The sequence below is a fragment of the Notolabrus celidotus genome, chromosome 4 (genome assembly GCF_009762535.1).
Source record: "Notolabrus celidotus isolate fNotCel1 chromosome 4, fNotCel1.pri, whole genome shotgun sequence".
Classification (NCBI taxonomy): Eukaryota; Metazoa; Chordata; class Actinopteri; order Labriformes; family Labridae; genus Notolabrus; species Notolabrus celidotus.
Genome location: NC_048275.1, coordinates 22,403,769 through 22,429,258, shown reverse-complemented (window position 1 = coordinate 22,429,258; position 25,490 = coordinate 22,403,769). Strand labels below are relative to the sequence as shown.

Sequence of the window (25,490 nt, the reverse complement as noted above, 5' to 3'; positions counted from 1 at the left end):
GTAAATGTAGGGCCTGCGCACTCCAACTCATTTCACCATGCATGATTTTGCCAACATAGAGGTTGGTTGTTACATGTGACGACCAGCCCAAAAGAGAATGTGACGACCAACCCAAACTGGAATTTTTTGCTAGCATCAAGGCTAACAACCACCTAACAACTACTTAGCTAGCTAATAAAAATCTAAACTACAGCTTTCCCCTCACACTTTGTAAGGGTAACACTTGTTTTGTTATAAACCCATCGATTAAAAGCCTAGAAGAAAAATACTGAGGAGCTGAATATTTACAATTTGACATGAAAAACACAAAAAGTCGTCTCACCTCAAGTTCAGCTGTCTTACTCCAGAGAAAACTATGTAGGTGAGCTCTGATCCTAAATAGGTGAGATATAACGAGTGTGCCAACCAACCTGTGTGACAACCAACCCCGTTCTCCCCTCCAGTGATATGGTAAAATAGTGAACTGAATCACACAAAGAGTTAAATGTAATACTGAAGTGAATATGACTTAGAAAATATGTATATTATGATAGCTTGGCTACATTGTTTCCAGTACTTTGAAATGTAAGACTCACATAACTGAATTAATTATTAATGAAGGTCAAAAATAGTACAAATATGGCATATGTAAAATGAGAGTGTTTTTTAAAAAAAGACTCAGTCCTCATAACCACCACAGGTTTAAGTGTATATCATTTCAGTAATAGCTATAGTGGTTCAGTGCAGAGCTGTATCATGAAAAATTTTATTACTTTTTTGAAGTACTCAGTATAAAGTATCTTTTGCAAACATCCCACACACTTGAAAAATGTAAATGGTATAAAAAGTAAATGCCAGACACTCAAACTGTATTCACAGAGTATTCTAAAGGAGATGATATGACAGCACCACCCACATACTTGATTCAGTCATCCTAAACAATAGCTTTTGTACATTGTGCTGAGTTTTAATCCCTCAGCCTGGAAACTGTCTCCCTGTGTTTGTCCTTGAACCAAAACAAAAGGCTGCACACAACACACTGAGTAACTCTTGGCATCATCTCTGACAACCAATACACACAATGTAACACAGGTTAATTCTTAAAAGGAATAATATGATATTCAAGATGACTTCACTTCTGTACCAGTATTTGATGTGAGTGTTGTATGAGTATGTTAAATATGACGACAAGACCAAGCGGCAACCTCCGGCCACGGGAATTGAAGCCAATGCGGAAGTGTTTAAAACTGCGGTCCATCGAGTGTCCACTTGAGGCCGGCTCCGGAAGTGCCGGAAACCACATACAAACAAATTCACAAAAGGAGATCTTTACAGCAGAAATAAACATGTTTACAGCCTGGTACAAAAAACAGGTGTAGTCTGGATAACTCATTTCTCGATTGGCACACACAATTTGTAAAAAAAAAATTCTAACACAGCATTTTCAAAGACAAAGGGTGTTCGAAATGGCCTGCTACATACTACATACAAATGTAGTAGGCAGTAGGTACTGCCTACTACATACTGCCTTTGAATTTGTAGTCTGACTGTTCTGTTTGATCTGTGTTGCAGTACGCTGGGCCATACGTCACTGAGTTTCTGGTTTCGGAATGCGGAAGTCAACAACGGCCAAGCTGCCTCTTTAGCATCCACTAATGATTTAAAGATTAAGAAGTGGTTTATGTGTCATTTAAAAGTTTTCACAGCACCTAAAAACTGAGTTCCCCCCTTTCAAAAAAGAAAAAGGGGTACGAGCGCTGTGCATTATGTGAAACAGTACCAAATTAGTACACATCCGGGGGGTTTTTGGCATGCTGCAGATTTTGCTCTTGTTCTCATACTACATACTATATACTGAATTTGGGCCAAATCAGTACGTACTGCTAGTATAGTAGGCGATTTCGAAAACAGCCCAATTTTCCATTATGAGAGGCACAGCTGACTTGATTGACAGGCGGGGAACACTGTAGCTGTTGCCAAGACAACAGCTGTCAGCTAGCTTGAATTGGTATGGTGCTTCTTGCTTCAGTTAGCTTATGAAGTAGACAAATTTTTAAATGGCAAGTTAGCCAATTTATTGGTGATTTCATCGAATCATCCCTGGGGGTCGGTATGAATTAGCTCGCATTGCCCATTCAATACAGTGACGTGAACTAGCTACAGTAGCCCTCTGTCTGACTTAGTTAGCAAATCAATATTAGCTAACAACACCAGACAAAATTGCCCTGTGAATGAAAATGAAGCCTCAGTTAATTTTTTCTTTACCTTTCTCCTTACTGCAAACACATTACTGGTGGGCCAGACAGGGTTCAGATGATAAAACATTTATTGCTCTGTGTTGTAATGGGTGTTGGTTGTTTGTTGAGGTTAGCTGGTGACACACATTGTTGTTGCTGTTGAAGAGCTATAGAGGGGCAATGCTCTTGTAAGCAGTACAAAACAATTAATACCCCACAATGACAATGAAAACTGGAAAAACAACAACTGCTGTTTGACAGAGGGTAATGCAGGCTATATTTTAAGGTTGGGAGCAAAGTAGTAACTCTTGCACCTGGTTTGAGCATGAAGTTTCTAGAAAACTACGGTATCACAGGCAATGATTTAAATTCTAGCCACTCCCAGCCTCTCCTTCTCTCTGTTTATTCTTTGCTTGTTCTCTTGTTCCACTCCAAACCCATTCGTCATGAGTGTCCCTGTTTGCCATCGCCCATCCTCCTTTGACTACCCTGATCCATCATTCTTTCTTGCTCACCTACAAGTGCACTCTACATTAACAAACCAAACTGACCTTCCCTCTCTCCGTCCATTGCTTTTAGCCTCCTATTTAACTTGGCAAGAATGCAGTTCAGCGTGTTTCCATATAAACACAGTTGGGCACAGTCTCCAAAAAGACCATAAACTCAAGCTCCTGTTTAGCTGATAAGGACTTTAAAAACGTAAAGCCAACAATCACACTAGCATTTACTTTTTATGGACAACTTTCAATAAGGTAAAAGTCTGAATGACATGTAGTCAGATCAGAAAATGTACAAAAGAATGAATGAGCTGACTTTTTGTCTTACAGGAAAATACTTCAGAAAAGTATCATTCATGTAAGCTGCATGAATGAGTAAAAAACTATGCAGGTAAACACTTGAGTGTATGCACACTTGACTTTTTCTGTGAAGACCCTCCCATGTGTTAATAAAGCTCCAAGGAACATGAATGTAAAGGATCTTGTGATGACAGACGGACATCAATCTTAACATCTTTGTAAAACTGGCATGCTAAGAATTCAATGCCTTAAAAGGTCTAAAAATGTCACCTTAATTATTCCAATATCAATATTTATGATTTACTCTGATAGCAACATGAAGTGTTAAAGTGTCTCTGTTATAAAACATATGTTGAGGGCCTCAGTACATGGATTAATAAAATCAAATACCCTCACTTTCTTTGAGTCCCCTCTGAATCTTGAGAGAGATTTTGCAGTAAAAATATATTTACTCTAATATTGCACTTTGATATTAAAAGTTTTTTTAATATCAATATTGGTACTTTTTCTTTCCACACTGCCATGTAATTATGCAACTCTGTGTTTTGACATGACAGGAAGTTCTTCACAATATTTCTTTAAACTGAATTTTAGTGTTGTGGTAGGATTTTGAAAGAGCTGATTGATACCGGCACTTACCCAAAGGTGGTGATGTTTAGAGCTCTGCTGGTAAAGTTTGGCAATCAGAAGTTAGCATGCAGGGGTGGTTTTTTTTTTCCTAACGATCATTTTCTTTTGACATAATGTTTTGTACTCATGGCTGATACTGGAGCAGGATTATTAAACAGACGTACGTTTTCTGTCGAAGTATTGTTTTAGACGGATAAACCAGACTGTATAAAATATGGACGTAGTATCCGTGACATCACCCATCTGTTCCTGAGCGCTGTTTTAAAGCCAATCGACAGCGGCAGCCATATTGGAAATGCGGAACTCAACCAGGCAGAGTGTGACGTAAAGAGGCAGAGTTTGAGCCTCTCAGCCAACAGCTATGTGTTCCCGACTGGGAGTCAAGTCAGTCATGTTCTTATTTGGGCAAAAACTTGTAATCCTAATATCTTCTGAACCATTGCGTTAGAAAAAAAAAATCACCCCCGTACAGTGTGTGCCGATAGAGAAATTAGCTACGTAGAGCCAAGCCATTTTTTGAACCAGGCTGTAAACATGTTTATTAATGCTGCAAAGATCATCTTCTTTGAATGGACGTCTATGTGGTTTCCGGCGTTTCTGCAACCAGCCTCAAGCAGACTCTCAATGAACTTCAGTTTATAACACTTCTGCATGGGCTTCATAGTTTGAGACTGGAGGTTGCCACTTGGGATAAACTCAAAATGGCTATGAGCAAGATTTAATGTTTATGCCGTTGAGGGAAAACAAGGACAAAGGAGTTCAACTGTGTGCATGTTTATGTTATTTGGACATTTATTGGGACATTGGAGCACACCTCATGACAGAGGATATGTTGGGTAACGTGAGGCTGGTATGTCTGCTCACCTTTTGTAAGATAACAAACGGTAATAAATCAAAGTTTATAAAGGTTTGTTGTTATTACATTACAGTTATTAATTTTATGTAGATACATTACCTCATCATTCTGCATCCTGCAAAAAGTTGTCTTGAACAAAGTTAAGCGGTATTAAAAAGATCTGTATTTCATTCATTTGCTGCCACAAAAAAGAAACCAGAAATGCAGTCCTCATGAAAAATCACTACTGATTTCATCCAAAGGGGGCACCAGAAGCAGTACAGCATGAAGGTTCCTCACGATGTCTCACCAATCAAGCAATGAATCTATCTATCCATCTTTAAATTTTAATCCACCATGAGCACAGCATTTGGCAACATTGTACAAGTGACAGTGGCGAAAAAAAAGTCCTTTAAACAGGCAGATACCTCTAGCAGAACCTGACTCTTAGTTTCTGTTTATAATGACCATAGAGAGCTGTTCAGTGTGGTGCTGAACTTTAAAATGAACATCATAAAGAAAACAAAGTACCCCACTGAAGCTAATATGAAACTGGCAGAGAAGCAACCACAAATTCAATTGGCCCTGAAAATATAAAGAGTGCAGCTGAAGTTATATTATCAAACTTTTGTGTTCCCTAGGCTAAAGTTAATGACGTTTTATCTACAAGTCCTCACATCCCACATGAAAGCTGCAGGAGTTGCCTCACAATCAGTTTTTTGTGTGCATGTAAACGGGCTCGTTGCCTTTTACGAAGGACACACACAAACACTATAAACATATGAGGGCAGACACAAACACATTAAAGCTTCACACATGCACACACTCACACACACACACACACACACACACACACAAACACACGCACACACACTCACAGACATCCTCCTGCTGCACAAACAAAGCTGAAAAGCACCTGTCAAACTGGTATAGTTTCGAGCAGAGGAATGGATGGGGTAGGTGGAGTGGAGGAGACTGCAAGGGAGGTGTGGGAGGAGGGAAACGGATAAAGAAAGACTGCCTTTAAAAAGCTGATTAAAACAGGATACACAGCTCATTTCAGTTGAAATCATCCATACACACACGTACACACATATTGTGTTTCGGATTATGGCTTCCACCACCGCGGTCGACACTCTGCCTTCAGGTGGCAGGATCTTCGTCTCCATTCCTGACATTTTCTACATCCCTGAATTTGTGAGTTTCTTTTCTTTCTTCTTTATAGTATTTTCAGTTTTTACTGTTTCCAGTAGGTTTTACTCACTCTGTCTTTGCAGTGCTTACTTAAGTGAGCCACAGCCAAAGAGGTTACTTTTCTCTGTTCACCTCATATGAACTCTCTAACATTGTGTCAGTCAGCATCACTTAGATTATGATCTTGTTTCCTTCACCCCGTCTGCCTCCTCATTGTTTCTCCATTGAACTGAGTCTCTGTTTTAGATAGGACTCAGGCTTGTTATGTTTATGTCAGTCGTAGGCATCAGCGTTTGATGAGAGAGAGAGCAGAGTGATGACCAAACCATCTGAAATGACTAGCAGAAGGGAGGTTTGCGCTATAGTCTAAAACATTACCAGAGTAAGCCAGTCAAACTAGTTAATACAGCTCACCATATCATTATATCTGACAATGTGTATATATTTGAGACTTGTGTACATCCTTTTATTAATATTTTATATCTAAACTCTTCCAATTGTGTCATTCCACTGCTGTAACTCCACTTGGATTAGTTAAAGTCTGTTAATCTTAATATAGAGGTTAAAATAACTTATTTACTCTTCATCTACCGTTGACAACTTCTGGCACAGGATCATGAGTTTCGTTGGGCTTGGCAACTGTTTGAGTTTAGACTGACAGTTGTTCCCATGGGTTCCATTGAAATAGGCAGGTTGCCATAGCAACACAAAAGCAGAAACTTTAGCATAGCTTTAGCAAAAAAAAAAAAAAAAAATAGACAAATAATCAAATTAAGTCTTCTGTGCAAAAAATACTTTAGTATCCGGATTCTAACAAAAAGTTACAAAATGTGTTGAGAAACTTTGTGGATAGCTTTTCTGCTGCTGGGTCATAAACAGTAATGTTTTCTGTAACAAGTAAGGATTGATTGTTCTGCTCTTCAGGTTCATATGCATTACACCCATCATGTGTAAGAGAGACACAAACACTTGCATGCCTGTGCATACTGTTGTGGTCAGGGTCACCTGAGGGAAAGCTAAAGGCCATGGCTTAAGTTGGCTTGTGGTTTTAAACCATAGACTGTATAAAACATGGACGTAGTCTCAGCAGCGTGAGTAGTGGATTCTTAAGAGGCGTGATGAAGCCCAAAGATGGCAGTTGCCAAATTTAGATTGCTGACTCCAGCTAACTTTTGACAAAGAACTGCCAAAGAGATGGTGTTGAGGATTTGTCACCTTGCTAACAGCTACATCGCCACTGCATGTAAGACAAATCAGCTATGCCCCAAAGTATCCTATGTAACTCTTTGTCTTTTATGCATTACTCTTAGACAAAATGTGGTCACTATGGATGAGTTACAAACAAAAATCATCCCCCATAGAAACCACATAAAAGAGGTATGGAGACCAAAAGGCTGTAAACATGTTTAATTCTGCTTTAAGTATGAACAATTTCATATGGGCTCTAAAGGGGTTCAAATTTGGCTTATAAAGTAAGCCATCAGTGGACACTCAATGAATAACAATTTTTTGCTTTTCTGTGTTGGCTTAATTTTACAACATGAGAAGTTTCCACTTGTTGTGTACATGGTTGCCTTTGTGATTAGAGTCTCCTGTAGGACAGAAAAGGATATAAATAAAGCTGTCATGAAACAGCTGAGACAGCTGAGGCAGCAGATTCATGAGATAAAGTAGAAAATGTAACATTAAAAACAGCTCATTTGAAAGTCAAAGTGTAAATGTTGGCTGAAGGGTGATACGGATCGCTACATCAAAGTCTGCTTTACATGTAGATGTCGTTTGTATGTTCATTGTGTCAGATGTGTGAAAGAGCAAAATACGAAAGTGGTTAGCTGTAGAAAGTTCTGTTCATGGGCTGTTGATCATCACACTTGTTGGTTTGTCGTTTATAGTGCTAAACCTGTTTGCTTCGAAAGTTTTTCTCTATCTTAGGTTAATTATAAGAGTGGGATAAGAAAAAAAATGTGTGGTAAGAGGTTTGAATATTACCCCACATACCAGAGATGACGTCAACTATACATGGACGCCAGGTATAGAAGCAACAACTGTGAAATTGTACTCCTTGAGTCATGTTGGCAAAAACATCAACATGCAAAACGGGTTGCCTCCTCTGATGCTAGAGCAATAAAAGAAAGGTCAATCTCATAGTAAAGAGTAGACAGGAAATGATGGGAGTAACATAGAGAGAGGGTAAAAAATCACAGCGTAAACCTGAACTAACCTTATCTGGTCAAGTCAAACGTCATTCAATTAGGCTTTTTTTGTTTTTGTTTTTTAGGGATTCACACTTTATATCAATGACAACTGACAAATCAGTCAGCTCTCTTTTTTAATTTTCCTTATCTCACAGATGTCTGACCTGAGGTCCATGTGTCCTCAGAGGGCTAAAACTTCCCAATTTAGGTCCTCTGAGATTAAAAAAGGGTTCAAATGATATAACATGTGAATCATTCAGAAGCAATCTACAGTTTCTGTTCAGGGAACCTCAGATTAAATCTCTGTGACTCAGGCGGAAAAACAGCTTTACTTGCAGAGGGAGGTGTAAATCTAAACCAACCATCATCTCACATCATTTCTTGCTGTCTTGGGTGTTTTTGTCTGGCTGCTTGCCAGGCCAACTTCTCACAAAACACACTCCTGTTCAGGTGTGGAAATGTACTGGTTTCCCTTAAGCAACCATAGAAAACAAACAGTGGCATTTGGATAAACAAGCCAGAAGTGAAGAATAACAAACTTATCCAATAGCAATATAATGATGATCCAAGATACCAAGATAAAGCTCTGCAAAAAGAAGATTATATAGCTATTTATCAGAAATACAGAGATTGTGTTGGACACATGGAAGTGGATTAGGCTGCAGGAGTAATTTTAGAAGATTTTGGCCATTTCAATATGTCTTGATGTTAGATTGACTTGCAGGATGATTTGAATATAAATGCTGTGAATTGCAGCTGAAGGAATGGATCTGATTTGGTTATGATTCTCTGATATGGAGATGGGTAAGTCTGATGTTGACGTTAGAGATTAGGCTTACTCAATATGTGCTGGTAGTAGAACTTGTTTAACCAAGAAGTGATAGTGTTTTTCCTGCAGAGTACTGTTACTACATAATCTTTTCTAATCTCTGCATCAAGCTTGCTCAACATTTTTTTCTGCTTGAGCTTTATCAGGTATTTAAATAATGTGGTTTCTCATCAAACATCTCAAATTTGTGGGAGTGTAATATTTACATTAGAGGACTTGTCCCATAAAAACGACTAACAGGGTAAGGAGGTTACATATTAACTGCTCCAAAGATGACTTTAATATCAACTTTTGACCTGCTATTTTGAAAATACTGAGAATTTAGACGACAAGCCACTTGAAGGTAGCCCATTGTTCTCTTCATCTTCTCTTAGATGCTGCATATATGAATTCAAAAGTAGAAATAATACCTCAAAAATATGACTTTAGAATTATTTTTGGAGAAAACATTTAAGGTCCAGAGTCAACCCAACACCATAAAAACTTCTAATATTTGGCTTGTGTGTTAAAGGTCAATGTCAGGCAACTGAAGCACAGTTTTGATATAATATTGTACAATAAATATTTAGATAAAGAAAAGCGTTTTGTGTTGTGGTGTCATTTAAAAGTTTCAACCTTTGTTGAAACCCACAGAAATTGAAACATCATATTTTAAAGTGGTGACAATGGTGCAGGGACATCATGATATCTTGAGTAGCTTCAATAAGCTGGAGCAAGCAACACAGTCAAGAAAACGTCTCTCTTGCTTCTTTCAGGGTAGAACATCTAAGTTCATGGAGCTTATAATGAGTGATTGAGAAATATCTGAAGTACCTGCAGGTCTATTGTTAAAGTCAGGGTGCGGTAGTCTTTTTATATATAGACCCACTGAATGTCGTTTTCCTGAGTAATAAAGAGCAGTTGAACCTTTAATAGACTGTCCTGGGTTTAAACTAGTCTGTTTGTACACCTGAGAGAAACCTGCTTTTGCTATATGTTAAATAATCAAGACAAGATTAAAGTGACTAAGCAGATGAACTAGTCCATGAGCACTTGAAAGCAGTACATGTTACATGTTTTGCTTTGTATCAGGAGGTGCACAATGAGAAAGGCGACATTTCTTATTCCCCTGTAGAAGAAGAAGAAAGAAGAAACCTACTTTATCAATCCCCAGGGGGGAAATTCTATTTTTTTTCTTCTTGTGTTATTTTTGGTCATGCTACACGCACAGTTTGGTGTATATACATACAATTTTATCCACAAACATGCAGTGGACATGCACTTAGGGAGTGATGTCAGAGTGGGGATGCTGCACCTTCAGGCTTGGGCAAGGATGAAGGTGCCTTACCCAAGGGCACCTCAGCAGTGTCCAGGCAAGTGAACCAGCACCTCTCCAGCCACCAGGCCACTTGCCAAACTGCATCCAAATTCGAACCAGCAACCCTCTGGTTGCCAAGCCAAGCTCCTATGGACTGAGCTACTACCGCCCCAACTGTAATGAATTTCTAAGATTTCCTCCTCCAGTTAGGTCCTCTACATGTGCTAAACCTAGAACTGCAGCTGCAGTTTTCATTAAACTTCTTCTTTAGAAAGTGATAATCTTGGTTGATCACAATATGTTCCCTCCATCTCTACTCCTGTGCTCCTTATAGTTAAGGGAGATTTACTGCTGCATCTTTGTAGCCTTTGTGGAACCCTGGATGGCGCTCCTGGAAAAAGATCCCTGTTACTGTCACTTGTCTGTGTAGGAAAAAGTTGGTGTGTTCATAGCAACTACACTTTCCTATATTTAGGTGTCTCCATAAGCCATTAAAAAACTGGTAGCCACAGGCAGTAAAATAGACTTTGGTCAGTCATTCATTTTAGTGTTTTTGTTTACTTCACTTTAATGTGTCAAAATGTCTAACCTTGATGATTAAGAAGGTGTTACTACATAATAAAAGTGCAGGACACTTACCTTTTTCCTGTTCATTGTTACAACAGTGTTTCAAAGCGCTTCTTATCAGTAAGCAAATACTGGGGTTGGTTTCATTCTCTTTCTAAATGCCAAAGACTCTGAAGAACAGTGTTTGCCAAGGGAGGACATTGAAATACTGTAAACTCAAGGGTGAAAATATCACAGATGTGTGCATGGGTGTTTTCAAAGGGTTGTCCTTTGACCCAGCCCTTGGTTTACACCACCCATTTTTGTCAGGAATCACAGGCAGAAGATCTTTTTAAATCGAAATTAAAAGTATCTCATGTGTTAGAGACCACAGCAGAAAGCAGAGTTGCATCATGAAAAGTGTTCCCCGGCTTCATTGAAATAAAAAGCTGGTTGCTGGAACTTCACTTTAAAGTGGTGGTAATTATAATAAAGCTACAGAGAATTTTTTTGGCAGTTCCCCATTCTTTTTGAACTGCCCAGTATTCAGCTTTACTGTTTAAGGTCATTCCTAGCAACACTTTTGGACAGGACAGGACAGGCAGATCAATAGACCGACACAAACACCGACTTACGAATCAATATTGTGAAGCGGATGGCAGCCAAAGATCCAGGTACTGCTAGATTTCAGAGTAGACAACTTTTAAATAACATAACATAACTTAAAAGGTATAAATCAGTGCTGTGTCCTCATCTTGTGTCTCTGTTTCTCAGAAAGTAGAGACATTGTAGACATTCTTAACACTGTATTAAGATAATGGACAATATGATATATTTTAACCCAACCTTCCCTCCTTTGTGTGTCCACGCAGGTTTTCGGAGGTTTGGTATGGATCCTGGTGGCATCGACTCGGGTCATTCCAGACAATCCTTTGGGCTGGGTGATGTTTGTGTCCGTCTTCTGCTTCGTAATGACGACGTTGTGGTTCTTAATTTTCCTCTGCGGAGCAAATCAGAGCAGCATCTGGCCCTCCCTGGTGAGACATGACCACAACCTACCATTTGGCTAATGTACATGTACACGAATAACTAGGTATACTACGAGTAACATGTTCTTCATCAACAGACAGATTAACAGACACAGTCGTTAACTTAACGTTCATACCCGGCTAAATGATCATCTTATCTTAACAACATTGATGCCTATCGTGTGTTTTTCATGTTAGGAAGAAGTAAAGAAGGCTATAGTGGGAACCATACTTTAAAATTGGCTTTACACCATGTCATTGTGTTGTAAGTGTCATGACAGGGAAAAAGATTTTAATAACCAAACGGTACAAACAAAACTCACTTAAATGTCCAAAAACTAAATCCAAAAGGAAACGCTGGAGAAACACAGGGATACAGAACACAGGAGAGACGGACATAGAGAAGAAGAACAATGATCCAACAAGAGACAGGGGAAACAGAGGAACCAAAACTGAGTAGTAACTGAATAATCAACACAGGTGTGGAACACAGGACACAGGTGGAACTAATGAGGGTAATCACAAAAGGAGGGAACCACACAAGGGCATGACTTCAAACTAAACTGGAGACAGAAGGATTCAGAACTACAAAATATAACAGTAAGCACAAGACTAGACTAAGAAAACACAACAAGAGGTATGGATCACTAAACACACACGGGAGACGAAGGATAACTAATACAGAATAAACACGGGGAGGAACCAAGGCAAGAAACAAGGAAAAAACGAAACTAATCAAACCATGACAGTAAGACTGATACCACTCTCATTGTCCACAGCACAAAGATCTTGTGTTCAGCAAAGCTGAAGATAGGAAGGTGGAAAATCAACACTTTAAATGTTTATCAGAAAGAGAATATACTGTGAGTGTTTTCCAAAGATGACTTTCCTTTAAGGAATTAGTTATGTTAAAGCTCACGAGTTACATTTTTTCAACAAAGTCACAGTAGCAAGAACTGGTATAGTCTCCCTAAGACATCTGATGACTCAGGCTCTGAAAACAGTAAACTATTGTTGCATTTTGTTGGTCACTTACACGGAAACAGTATTTTGGGCAACTGAAACTGACAACTTTTGTTAACGGATTCCAGAGTGGATATTTTGATAAAGCAACCTCTTTGGTCGTCACGTAAACTAGCGATACGTGGGGCCGGTCTTCTATAAATTAGGCCTCAGTTGGCAAAATCTACAGCTGGTAGCTATGACAAGCCTGCCATGGTCCTGTTGTGTCTGGAATCAATCAACAAAGGGAGTCAAATATCCAAACTGACAGATCTTACAAAAGTTATTTTAAGCAATATACTCACTGTGTTCAAAATGCCTTACCTTATGGAAGCTCAGTCATAGAGTGTAAGTAAACAACTGATGTCTGCTCCACTTTTAACAGTCAGTCGAATGTTGGCTCAGTGTTCTGTCTTTAATCTTTGTCCTGTTTAATGTTTTAAACCTATCTTACCATCCCTATCTTTAAATGGTTTCAATCCTGTCTTTTCTGAATCTTATACCACAATTAGTTATTTTTCCAACATCATATTTACTTTGGTTGCCCAATTTCAAAGTGTTCCTTCTTGTTTTTGTTCCCCTTTGCCTCTTTTTACTTGTTTCTCACTCCAATCCTTTCTCTGACCCATGTGCTTTCTTCTGTTTTACAGGATGTGGGTTATCATTTTGTAGCAGCAGTTTTCTATCTCAGTGCATTGGTGGATCTGGCCTATGTCACGGTTTTGAAAGGGTGGGGTTTGACGATCGTGTCAGGTTTTGCGTTAGCAACAAGTCTAACTATCCCTGAATTTCTCAAAAACTACCGCCTGGACATCGCTGCAGTGGTATGTTAAATGCACAAACAGTTAGCAAAGATTCAGCAATATTCTTTTATACAAGTAACTCAATTATCAACTATGTAAACCCGCTCTTCCCACCCCATGGTGACGAACATTCATCTCTGTGTGTTGTGTTTTTGTGTGTTTTCAGGTGATGTGCTCTGTGGCCACTCTTTTCTACTTCCTCCATGCCATTTTCTCTGCCATCCGATGGAAGAGGTCTTAATTTAAAGAAAGAGAAAAATAACCGGCGTGAACAGAAACTTGTAACAGGAAGATGAGAGGGTATCAAATCACCGGCTGATCTGTTATTTGACTCAACACAGAACGTTCTTTTCTTTTTTTTATTATTTGTGATAAAATAAGCTTGAGGAATCTGAGTCTTTACAACTGGTTAAACTTCAGAATGAGATATGCAGCACACATTACTTTAAGTGGTTACAAAATGTTTGACAATGAACAAAAAGAAAAGTATGTTGTATTATATCAAAATAAGAGACAGAATCACTCCATTAACCCTCCTGTTATGGTCGTTTCTCTGGAACAGCAATAATGTTCCTGGGTCCATTTGACCCGGGGCATATCCAATTATCCAAAAGTGTCAGAACCCCAAAAAATCCCAATACACTTTTTTTTATCTAATTTTTAACTCCATTACTAACCATTTAAATCAAGATTTAGTCCAATGGTGTTCTTTAGTTCCCCCAGATCATGGTTCAATGAGGATAACATACTCGTTTTTCAAGCCCTAAATATACAGTAGTTTGACATGACATTGATTTTTGTTTATTTTATTTTACATTTTGAATTTTTTTTTATTTTTATGAAGTGATGTTGACAAATTAAACGACACCTCCTCTGTCACATGCTGCACAAATTTCTATGCTGTATTTAACTGGTTTGGAAGGAATATATTGCCTAAAATAGACTTTAAAAAGGGTCAATTTGACCTGCAACATAACAGGAGGGTAAAAATTCCAGATATTGCAAATTTTTCACTTCTTTTTGGTGCAAATTAATTTGAATCAAAAGTGTCACCATCATTTTTTCTGAAAGTCTGTGCAACCAACAAAAGAATGTTACACAAATTTTGTCATTACTGGAATTATCAATAATTTCAGCACGTTTCATTCTCCGTTGTGGCAATTGTGCAGAGGCATGCATGTAAGAAATCTCTCTCAAAACACATTCAATTAGAAATAAATTCATTCATGAATCCATTAGTAGTACTTCTAACTAGTTGGGCAGTTTGTGAGAGTGTTCAGAAAATAAATGGTGAAACAGAATTTACAGAGGCTGAATTACCTAGATTTGTATCTGCTACAGGAAGCTGAGTCTGCATCTCTTACGTTTGGTGTTCTGTAAACATATACAGAATTCTTTACTCTTCATGCTACTATACACAATAAACCCTTGACACAGCATTCGAAAAAATTCCCATGATAACTTTGTAGATCTAGGGTGATCTTTTTGTACAACTTTTTGTATCAATGAAAAATTATTGAAATATCCAAGCCCAAACTGAAACAATCCTCGCCTACTATGTTGAAGTTAACACTGTCTAATCAGCAGAGTGTCAACCAATAAAACATTTCACTAATAAGACTTTTGATACATTTTTTCATTGTATTGTATTTTTTTTGCTAATAAATCCCAGAAGATTAAAAAAAAAAAAAAAGATCCTTTAATATCTCCAGAAGACTTGAAAATGAAAAATGAAAGACTCTTTCTCGTGCACATTATCTTCATGTTCATTATTACTAAATGAATATCTGAGTATACATCTTTAAATCAAATATTCCTCTTTATCATTGTTTTCCTCTCTATAATAAAATAGCTATAGTGTTCTGTTTTCTTTTTTTAAGGGTTATTATGACACAAAAGACTGTTTGGCACGATTTATTGAATGGAATTTACATGAAAACTTCCAAAAATTTCACAATGTAAATATAACATGATTTCACTTTACAGGTATATTTTTGAATCCGTGGTATACAATAAATTAATTGTATGTTCAAACTTTGTGGCCTCTCTGTTTATTCAGACTTTTTCAAAGAGGAATAAGTCATTTAAGTCAAATCCACATCACAATAACTCTGAAACACCGGTTTTACTGAATTTCCCTCCTGGGGATAAATAAAGTATTTCTGATTCCGATTCTGATCTATAGTAACACAGTCATAATTACTTTTCTGCTCCACAGTAACATAATGTGGGAATATAAACATGTTTCTGTTTTTAAAAAAAATGCACAGTTAACAGTTTTTCTCAGTTGCTTTGGTACATTTCTCAGATCAGAATTGAAATTCTCAAAACTACTTGTTCAATCTACACATCATTGCATCACTTGTGCACATCAAAAAATCTGTTTCTCATTTCTTTGAACAAGTTGCAAATGCTTTGGTACATCCATGCAAATGATTATGTACAGCTATCTGCTGGTTCCTACATTATCAAGTGCTTATGTCATGTTGATCAAAATGTATTATAATGGGTCTGTTGAATAGTCTCACCCTCCACAACATTTAGGCATTAGTTCAATGCATAAGTGTTCACATGGAAAATGGTTGAACATGTTGTCAGAATATTTCAGTCATATTTCTGTACATTTCCATTAGACTTTTTTCTAAATCTGTCGTGAATTGGTAAATTGCTCCCAGGTGAATCTTGACTTTCTCAAACGAAGGGAAATGTGTGAAGCATTAGATCAACCAATGATCAACCAGTTTTCTGAAATAGCTCAAAAGGTGCATCTCATGAACCATCAACTGGCAAGTATATACACTGCTCAAAAAAATAAAGGGAACACTTAAAAATTACAATGTAACTCCAAATCAATCACACTTCTGCAATATCAACCTGTCCAGTTAGGAAGCAACACTGATTGTGAATCAACTTCACCTGCTGTTGTGCAAATGGAACAGACAACAGGTGGAAATGAGAGGCAATTAGCAAGACAACCCCTATAAATGAATGGTTCTGCAGGTGGAGGCAACAGACCATTTCCCTGTCCTCATCCTTTCTGCCTGATTTTTGGTCACTTTTGCATTTTACCAGTGCCCTCACTACTAGAGGTAGCATGCGGCGGTGTCTGCAACCCACAGAAGTTGCTCAGGTAGTGCAGCTCATCCAGGGTGGCACATCAATGCATGCTGTGGCAAGAAGGTTTGCAGTGTCTCCCAGCACAGTGTCAAGAGCATGGAGGAGATACCAGGAAACAGGCCAGTACACCAGGAGACATGGAGTGGGCCGTAGGAGGACAAAAACCCAGCAGCAGGACCGCTATCTGCACGTTTGTGCAAGGAGGAACAGGAGGAGCACTGCCAGAACCCTACAAAATGACCTCCAGCAGGCCACTAATGTGCCAGAGAACACCAGGATTGGCAGGTTCACCATTGGCGCCCTGTACTCTTCACTGATGAGAGCAGGTTCACACTGAGCACATGTGACAGACCTGACAGAGTCTGGAGACGCCGTGGAGAACGTTCTGCTGCCTGCAACATTCTCCAGCATGACCAGTTTGGTGGTGGGTCAGTGATGGTTTGGGGAGGCATATCCTTGGATGGCCACACAGACCTCCATGTGCTAGCCAGAGGTACCCTGACTGCCATTAAGTACCGGGATGAGATCCTCAAACCCATTGTAAGACCATAGGTTGGTGCAGTGGGACCTGGGTTCCTTCTGATGTATGACAATGCCCGATCTCATGTGGCTGCAGTGTGTCAGCAGTTCCTCCATGATGAAGGCATTGATGTTAAGGACTGGCCTGCCCATTCTCCAGACCTGAATCCAATAGAGCACCTCTGGGGCATCATGTCTCGTTCCATCCACCAATGCCACGTTGCACCACAGACTGTCCAGGAGTTGATTGATGCCCTGATCCAGGTCTGGGAGGAGATCCCGTCGTCTCATCAGGAGCATACCCAGACATTGTAGGGAGAGTATACAGGCACGTGGAGGCCACACACACACTACTGAGCCTCATTTTGAATTGTCTTGAGGAATTTCCACAGAAGTTGGATCAGCCTGTGATCTGATTTTCCACTTTGATTTTGAGTATAATTCTGAATCCAGACCTCCATGGGTTAATGATTTTGATTTCCATTGATCATTTTTATGTTATTTGGTTCTCAACACATTCAACTTTGTAATGAATAAAGATTTTCAACTGGAATATTTAATTAATCGTGATCTATGTTACATCAGAACATCCCTCCAGAGTACACTGTTATATTGACAACATGACTAAGCAGTTTGACTGTCTTATCCATACACAATGACACAAGGACTTGTCATTCTGATGGCACTTACATGTTCATTGACACAGATATTTACTTTTGAGAGATGAACTCAGGATTTTGAGCTAGATACTGGCTTTTGCAGGTAATCCATGGTGTTTTGCTATTTGTACGAATTGTTTTGAGAAATGTACTTACTGTTTTGCAAATGTCGAGGATGATTCGAGAAATGTACCAAAGTGTCTGGGAAAAACTGTAAGAGTTACAGTACGTTTTAACCTTGGGAAAAAACTGTAGTAGGACCCAAGTGCAGATTTGAAAATAAAAAGGTTTTAATAAACAAAATAACAAATGGTACAAACAAAACTACTGAAATGTCTAAAGAACTAAATCAAAAGAGTCCAAAATAACACAGGGAACACAAAGAAGACTGACACACAGAACACAGGAAAGACATACAAAGATCCAACACAGGACAGGGCAAACAGAGCAACTAATTACAGAGTGTGGACAGGACACAAGAGAAACTTATCAGGTTAATCAAAAAGGGAGGGGAACACACAAGGACATGAAGTAAAACTAAAACACAGGGATAAAGAACTACAAAATAAAATGGGAAACAAGACTAAACTATAAGAAACACATTAAAAAAACACAAAGGACTACAACACAAGACATGGATCACTAAACACAAGGATGACATAGGATAACTTATAAGAATGAAAGCAGAGAGGAACAAAGGCATGAAACACAAGGAACAAAAAAAACTAAAGATCAACTCGTGACAGTTAAAGGGTTTAAAAGTTTTACTGACAACCTTTAGAGGCTTATATTTTCTAGATCCGTCCACCAGTCTGTTCAGAGCTGAAGAAACCTTTCAGAGGAGAGGTATAATGTCTTCAAGAATTTATACCAGGTCCAGTTGCCTTTTTGGACGAAGCTTTGAAAAACACTTTAAAAGGTTTGTCTTTCAACTTTCCATCATTATCATATTAAAAATACAGTTTGTATTATCTTTGATGAAAACTTCAAATAAAAAACTCTATGTTTGTGTTTTAACAATGTCTTCTTATGCATAATATGTGACTTACAAATGTGAGCTATACATTTTATTTCTTTTGGTTTACACTTTCAGTTTTTGAACTTTTAAATTCCAACTCATTTTGAAAGTTGTTTGTTTGTTCCAGAAAAACATTCCTAAACCTGATTGATTCCTGTTAAACAAAAATAAGTTTCAACTAATAAATCAAAACCGAGTTACTTCAGTTTTGGTATTATGTGCTATTATGAGTCTCAGAGTATTAATTATCCCAAAGAAAACTACCTGTATCTTCAAACATGGGTAGTGGCTTCACAGGTACTTACGTACACTAACTTACCAGGAATGAGTTGGTAATGTTTTAATTTAAAGCAAATTTTTTTAATTTTTGTCCACCTGAGGGCAGTGGAGTTAAGTGTGATACAACACCTTATATCTTAGAAAACATTTGCCACCACATGGAGACCATATACAGGAAAGAAAATGAACACCATATTAAGCTCAGGTTTGGTGTGTGGAGTGAAATTTCCTGTTTTTACAAGTTTAAATTATTTAGTGTGTTCATCAGGAAGGCAGGGGTTGTTTGGTTTTAAGACATGTTGATTAGACGAGTGGTACTGAAAGGCGAGAGTGGAACCAAAACAAAGAGCTGAAAGACACTAAAACAGGTAAACTCTTCATTGAGACTGTAGAGTTAGGTGATAATTCTGTGTGAGTTGTGATAATATGTTGCTGTCTTACATGACACATATTTGTTTTATTCGTTGTGGTAATAGTCAAGTTAAACAAATATAAAGTGTGATAATATAAAGATGCGTTAAAACTAGCAACATTGCACAAACAGCAAATCAAATGTAGTCAGAATGTTCTTTTATAACAACATTATAATGCTATAATTAATATAAATACAAAGATATAAATTGGTCTATGGATAGTTGCTGATGCCAATAAGCAGCATCTACATTTAAAGCAGAAACTCCCATTAAAGCTCCTGTGTGCATTACAAACACAGGCTGAAGTCACTCAGCAAACACAGTGTCGGGGCTCATAAATCTAGAATAACCCAAAACTCAGTGAGCTGTTTCTTTACTCAACTGTGACAATGAAGATATCTCCTCTACACGATTTAACTGTAGCCAAAGGGTATAAAAATTCCTCTTCTGGTTCTTACAAAATCTCTTCACAGGTCACGAGCTCACTTTAAACACTGGTAGCCCCGGGTGCTGAAGGATGGAGGGTGTGTCTGGATCAAGGAGCTGTTGTGGGAAGGGATAGCAGAACGGGTTTGTCTGCTATCTTGGGCTAGCTATAAGAGTCAGTTACACCTGCTGCTGCTCCGTTAGTTCAGAGGAGAGGACAGGCTGTGGCTGTAGACTCGGCATAGGGTGAAGGAACAGGCAGAGATGGCTGCGACCACAGCTCAGCCCATGGGGAGCCTGCCCAGCGGAATGGGGATCTGCACTACAGCCCCTGATCTATTTTACCTGCCAGAACTGGTGAGTGGACAGAGGAGAGGGGACAGAAGCTGACCTTGAAATTTGTAATGAAGAGATATTTTTCTTTTTGCATTATTTCAAAAAAATCAGCAGTTTTTAAAAATGTAGCTCGTCTAATTTTGATGAAACTGGTTTGAATTTGAAGTATTTTAAAGACAATGAATCTATGTTGTCGGTGTGGTACATTTCAAAGGCTGAACTGGTTGCTGATCATTAATAAACAATGCATATTGTACATAAAGAGGTATCAGTGTCAGGAAAAAGCAATTGACAGTACCACTACTGTTAATGTTTCCAGCCTTGGCCGTACATTTCAAAGGTAACACAAGACTTAAAATCATGACATTCTCTTTTTAAACTCAAAATGTATATATAATTTGGATATGTGAATTTTATACATGGCGTAATAACTTTATAACCTATATAAAATTATTGTCTTTAAAACAGCTGAATCTGTTCTTTAGGATGTTAAGGTGCAAGATGCAAAAATGTACATTTTGGTGAACTGTGAGATGATGACATATATTCCTCTCACAGGAGGAGCAGCTCTGTCTTTTCACATCTCATATTTCACTCACATTGTGTCTGCTCCACTAATCTAAGAAAAAATGCGGCCAACTATTTTTCTCGTCTGAATGATGACAAAAGATAGAAACTGCTCACATGACCGCTGGAGGGAAAACTAGCTGAGGAAGGTGTTGAGTTGTTTGTAATCTTCTCTTTTTTTAATCTGAGATATGGGTTGTGATTAAGGTTACATGTTACTATCGCCCATTTCCATTCAGCACATTAGACAGGCAAATTACCAGATCAATCTGGTCACCACAATGTGCAGAAAGTTTCCAGACCAGCAGAAATACGCAGACATGGATGTCAGGTTTTGTGTGAGGGATATTGTTTTGTGCTGAAATGTTACTGTTGGCTGTTGATTTGATGCCTTACATTAGAGCATATTTACAATAAAATAAAGTAAAAACTAGAGCCAGTTTCTCCAGATGGAGTAGAAAAATGTGATCAGTCTGCTGCTGTCAGTCTTTCTGAAAACGAAATGGTAAAGTAACAGCACTTGTTCCCTACACCTTATTGTGTAAAGAGGATAATTCAGAACTGAACCACTGAATCTTATTTAATTAGGTATGAATTATAGCAAAGTTAAAAAGTATTACAAGATGACACTCTGACCCAGTTTGATTGGAACTACCACCACCTTGTGCTCAGGAGGCTCTTGGGTAAAGAGGTTGTTTGTACAACACTGAGAGAGAGATATGGCTCTTGATTTTGCTGTATTATTAGCACTACTCTGGCTGCTTTCTTTTCATTGCAGCTTTCAACTCTGCTTTTATGTTTTTGATCCATGTTAGGTTTTTAGCATTCTGCCACTTTTCTCTGCAAGTTTGGATTGCTGATGTTTGAACAGCTTAAACTTAAGCTCTAGCAAAACTTGACTTTGATAGGAAATAAAATGTTGACACATATCCAGTTACTTTCTTCCTTTGGCCATGATTATTGATCCATGCCCCACGTTGTAAATCAGCCTGGCCCCAGGTAATGTTTCAACAATAACAAAGGTGACGTGTTAAGCGCTGTTTAAGTTGCAGTAAAAATAGAGGTGGTGAAGGAGACCAAAACAGCAGAAAGAGCTGACTCTCTGATCTATTCTGGGGGGTTTTATGACAGAAAAACTGGTTTCATTAGAGTCAGGTCTACACTTGGTAATATAGGCTTAGTGTTCACTTTGTCTACTTTGCAACAGCAGGGGCTGTGTCCTATCCATCTTGATACTGGATAGGACACAGCTCCTTTCTGTTCATGGCCTTTAGGGAAGGCAAAATCAAGAGTGGACTACAAGACTACGGCCCAGCCCTAATAGGCGGGATGAAAATATGCATGCAAATCATACAGGTTATTTGGTGTAGCTCACCCAAGGAGCTGAGGGTCAAACTACTTTGATGGTGGTTGTAGGATTTCATGTCTTCAGGGAATACTCCACTGTAAAAAATAAAGTTTTCAGACAGGATTCAGTAACTTCCTTAAGCTACTGTCAAAGGTAGACAAAGACAGTATTTAAAATGGACCTAAGGGGGGGGAAATAAGGGAGCTACCCTAACTCTTACTGAACCCTCTGTCTCCATGTCTGCAGGTGTTTGGCGGTTTGGTTTGGATCTTGGTTGCATCAACTCATGTGGACCCACCAAATCCTCTGGCCTGGGTGATGTTTGTGTCTGTCTTCTGCTTCGTCATGACCTTCCTCTGGATGATCATCTTTGTATCTGGATGTCATAAGAACAGCTCTGGCTGGGCTGCTGCTGTAAGAAATGAGAGAGATGAGAAAAGATGAGAATATTTGACTTTAATGAATGAAACAGGGAAGATAGAATGAGGGCAGTTTTCATATTTTGTTTTAATTTTTTTTTATTTTGTATGTCTAGGATTATGCTTACCACTGCCTGGCAGCAATGTTCTACCTCAGTGCAGGCGTGGCTATGGCTTTCATCACCTTCCAGAAGAAAACGGGAGGCGATATAAAAATCTACAAGATTGATATTGCTGCTGTGGTGAGAAATGATATCAAGACGGTTAAAGAACAGTAGTTCATCTGTACAGTATTTACCAAAAAAAAATGTTACATCACTTAAAGCTACAACTGAATTTTAGGGACCTAGATTGATTGTTTTAGTCATTTTTTGCTGCTGCCATCTTGTGTTTTTGGGATCCCAATGAACTATATCTTGAAGAGAGGCTGTAGCTAGAAACTAACTAGGTGGGTAGGACACACACTTACTCACAACCAAGTGCTTGTGCTACCTAGTGTAGTTAGCTACCCCTGCTAGTTATCAAACATAATTCAAGTGAAGTCTCTCACCCCCTTAACTTCACTTTCAGAACTGGAAGGTACATTCATTTCTGACAAACAGTATATGAGCTCAGTTTATCTAGTAGTTAGTTAAGCTTTACAGCAAGAACCTGGAGGAAGCAGCTAGCCTTGCTCTGATGAAAGATAACGAATCATCCTATCACCTTTAAAGCTTACTTATTAACGCTTTAAATCCTGTTTTAAGACTAACTAAGGATGAAAGCCTTGTCAAAAAATGATGAACAGAAGACAAGCTAGCAAGGCCAAAAAATAGCCAACAACAACTTCAGCCAAGGGAGTTTGGAGAACCTTGAATAGGTGTTAGGCTAGCTGTTTCCCATGTTTCTATATTTTAAGCTAAGCTAACAGCCTGCTGGGTTCATATTTACTGACTCACTGGGGGGTAATTAGATCAATGCTGGCAAGAAAGCAAACAAGCTTATTTGTCAAATGTTAGACTATCATTAAACAGGGTTAAGCAGAACAGCAACATGTAGCACAATGTTACAAAATGACTTCTGGGGTGTTCTGAATATTACAGCTGATGCACAGAGAAGGTGTTTATTTATTAATTATTCTATTTATTTATTTCACCTGTGCCCCATGTATATTACTATGTTTATATGCATCACAGGTGTTCTCATTCGTGGCATTTATCCTCTACTTCCTGCACACCATCCTTTCCTCCATCCGATGGAAGAACTTCTGAAGAGCAACGACAAACCACAGACCTGTTTAACAAAGACGTACTGTTTATCATGTGCCAGTCAACGTGAATATGTGTGTGTGGGTGTGTGAGTCAGTGTGTGTGTGTGTGTGTGTGTGTGTGTGTGTGTGTGTGTGGGTGTGTGTGTGGGTGTGTGTGTGTGTGTCAGTGTGTGTGTGTCTGTGTGTGTGATGAAATTACAAATAATAGAAACAGCTTGGTCAGATACATTGTAAAATAATTTAAATTTGATATAAATCATGTAGGAAAATGTGAATTATGAAAGCAAAAAAAAGAGTTTTCACTTGACATTCAAACAAAATGACAAGCCGTTAATAATTCATAGTACTTGTATCATTTTTAGTAAGCAGTGTGATTCAAAGAAGGTGTATTTGTTTGCTTTTCTAAGAACTATAGAACGTCTTTGAAACTCATCAATTGAACCCTAATGACTTCATACATCAGTCATATATGAACAATGTGTCTTCAACCTCATCCATTTATTAAAACAAAGAAAATTAAATGAGAAAAACAACAATATAAATCTGAATAATCAAGCAGAGTGTGCATGCGAATGGAAGTCAAGAGTGTGGACAAAACGACAGAGATGATGAAATGCAGTGATGTTGAAACAGAGTCAAGATACATTCTTGGTTGAGTGACCAGAAACTGGTTGGTGGTTATTTGTAGGTCAGTGATGATGCGGTATTGCGTTAAAGAAAAGTCATTGATGGGCTTTCTTGTGGAGAGTTTGATTAAAAGAAAAAGGAAACCTTTTCTGTCACTCTAATGTGAAGCTACATAAAGCAAGTTAGCTTAGCTTAGCTTAGCTCAGCTCAGCTCAGATGGAAAGACTGGAAACAGCTAGCCTAGCAGGGTAACTCTAAAGTTAACCTGCCTTCTGAAGCTCTAGAGCTTCTGAATTATCCTGTTACATCTTTTTGTTTGATGGACACAAAGGCTGCCGTGACTTCTCTCCTGAATTCTCTTATGAGCTAAAACACATCAGGAAGTGATAGTTTATCAAAAGAAAGGTTGACGTTACATTTTAAAAGAGCCAGCAGGCCGATTCCCTTTACTTCCTATCATTAGCTAAGCTACGCTAAGCTAACTGACCCCTTCAGATTTTAAGGACAGGCATACAAATGTTATTGAACTTCTCAGTTTGCTCTTGCAGCCAGTAAGTGTATTTTGAGGATGCAAATGAATTTAATGCCTTACTTATCTTGATTTCATTGTATTTCTTTAAATGCAAATAGCTTCTCACTGTTTTAGAAGCATTCCTTTTACTTTTTGTGAGTTGTAATCAGACTGTTTGCTTTTTTAAAAAGTCAGTATGAAAAGTTAAAAGTTGGAAAATACTTGGTACTGACTGATTTTTTTTTTTAACTATTGCAAATATTTTCTTTTCTTGGTCACCAAGAATTATTGCTAGACAAACATCACAACTTCCAAAAAAGTGAAGTGTCTATTTTTTGTTTTTGGTAAAAGACCTCCGTCTAATATTTGTAAAATGTGTCTTTTTTTTATTTCTAATATTATATCAAGATAAGATTTAAAATGACTGAGTCCTGGTTTCATTTGTATGATATCCTCAGTGTTATACTAACACATGAAAATGATGTCAAGTTTGATGTGTTTTTCCGGTTACTGCTTCAAAAACTGCTACAACCTGCAGTGTCATTCTTAGTTTTGTGTAAGTGCAGTGACGCCTGGAAGTATAGATACATATTTATGCTTTTACTTAAATATTTAAAGCAGATAATAAAA

At 38.2% G+C, this 25,490-nt stretch overlaps 2 protein-coding genes across 2 annotated transcripts; both read left to right on the top strand.

Annotated features, from left to right (window-relative positions):
- Nucleotides 1-5,566: 5,566 nt before the first annotated feature.
- On the top strand, nt 5,567-13,993 carry LOC117811147 (myelin and lymphocyte protein-like). Its single transcript, XM_034681237.1, has 4 exons — nt 5,567-5,675; nt 11,412-11,576; nt 13,220-13,393; nt 13,539-13,993. Exons 1-4 carry the CDS (start codon nt 5,589-5,591, stop codon nt 13,611-13,613), a joined length of 501 nt encoding a protein of 166 aa, XP_034537128.1. The 5' UTR covers nt 5,567-5,588; the 3' UTR covers nt 13,614-13,993.
- A 5,977-nt stretch (nt 13,994-19,970) lies between these two features.
- Nucleotides 19,971-25,210, top strand: malb (mal, T cell differentiation protein b). The gene is made up of 4 exons (XM_034681238.1): nt 19,971-20,160; nt 22,301-22,468; nt 22,590-22,715; nt 23,649-25,210. The coding sequence occupies exons 1-4, from the start codon at nt 20,068-20,070 to the stop codon at nt 23,721-23,723; spliced, it is 462 nt and encodes a 153-aa protein (XP_034537129.1). The 5' UTR covers nt 19,971-20,067; the 3' UTR covers nt 23,724-25,210.
- The last annotated feature ends 280 nt before the right edge of the window (nt 25,211-25,490 follow it).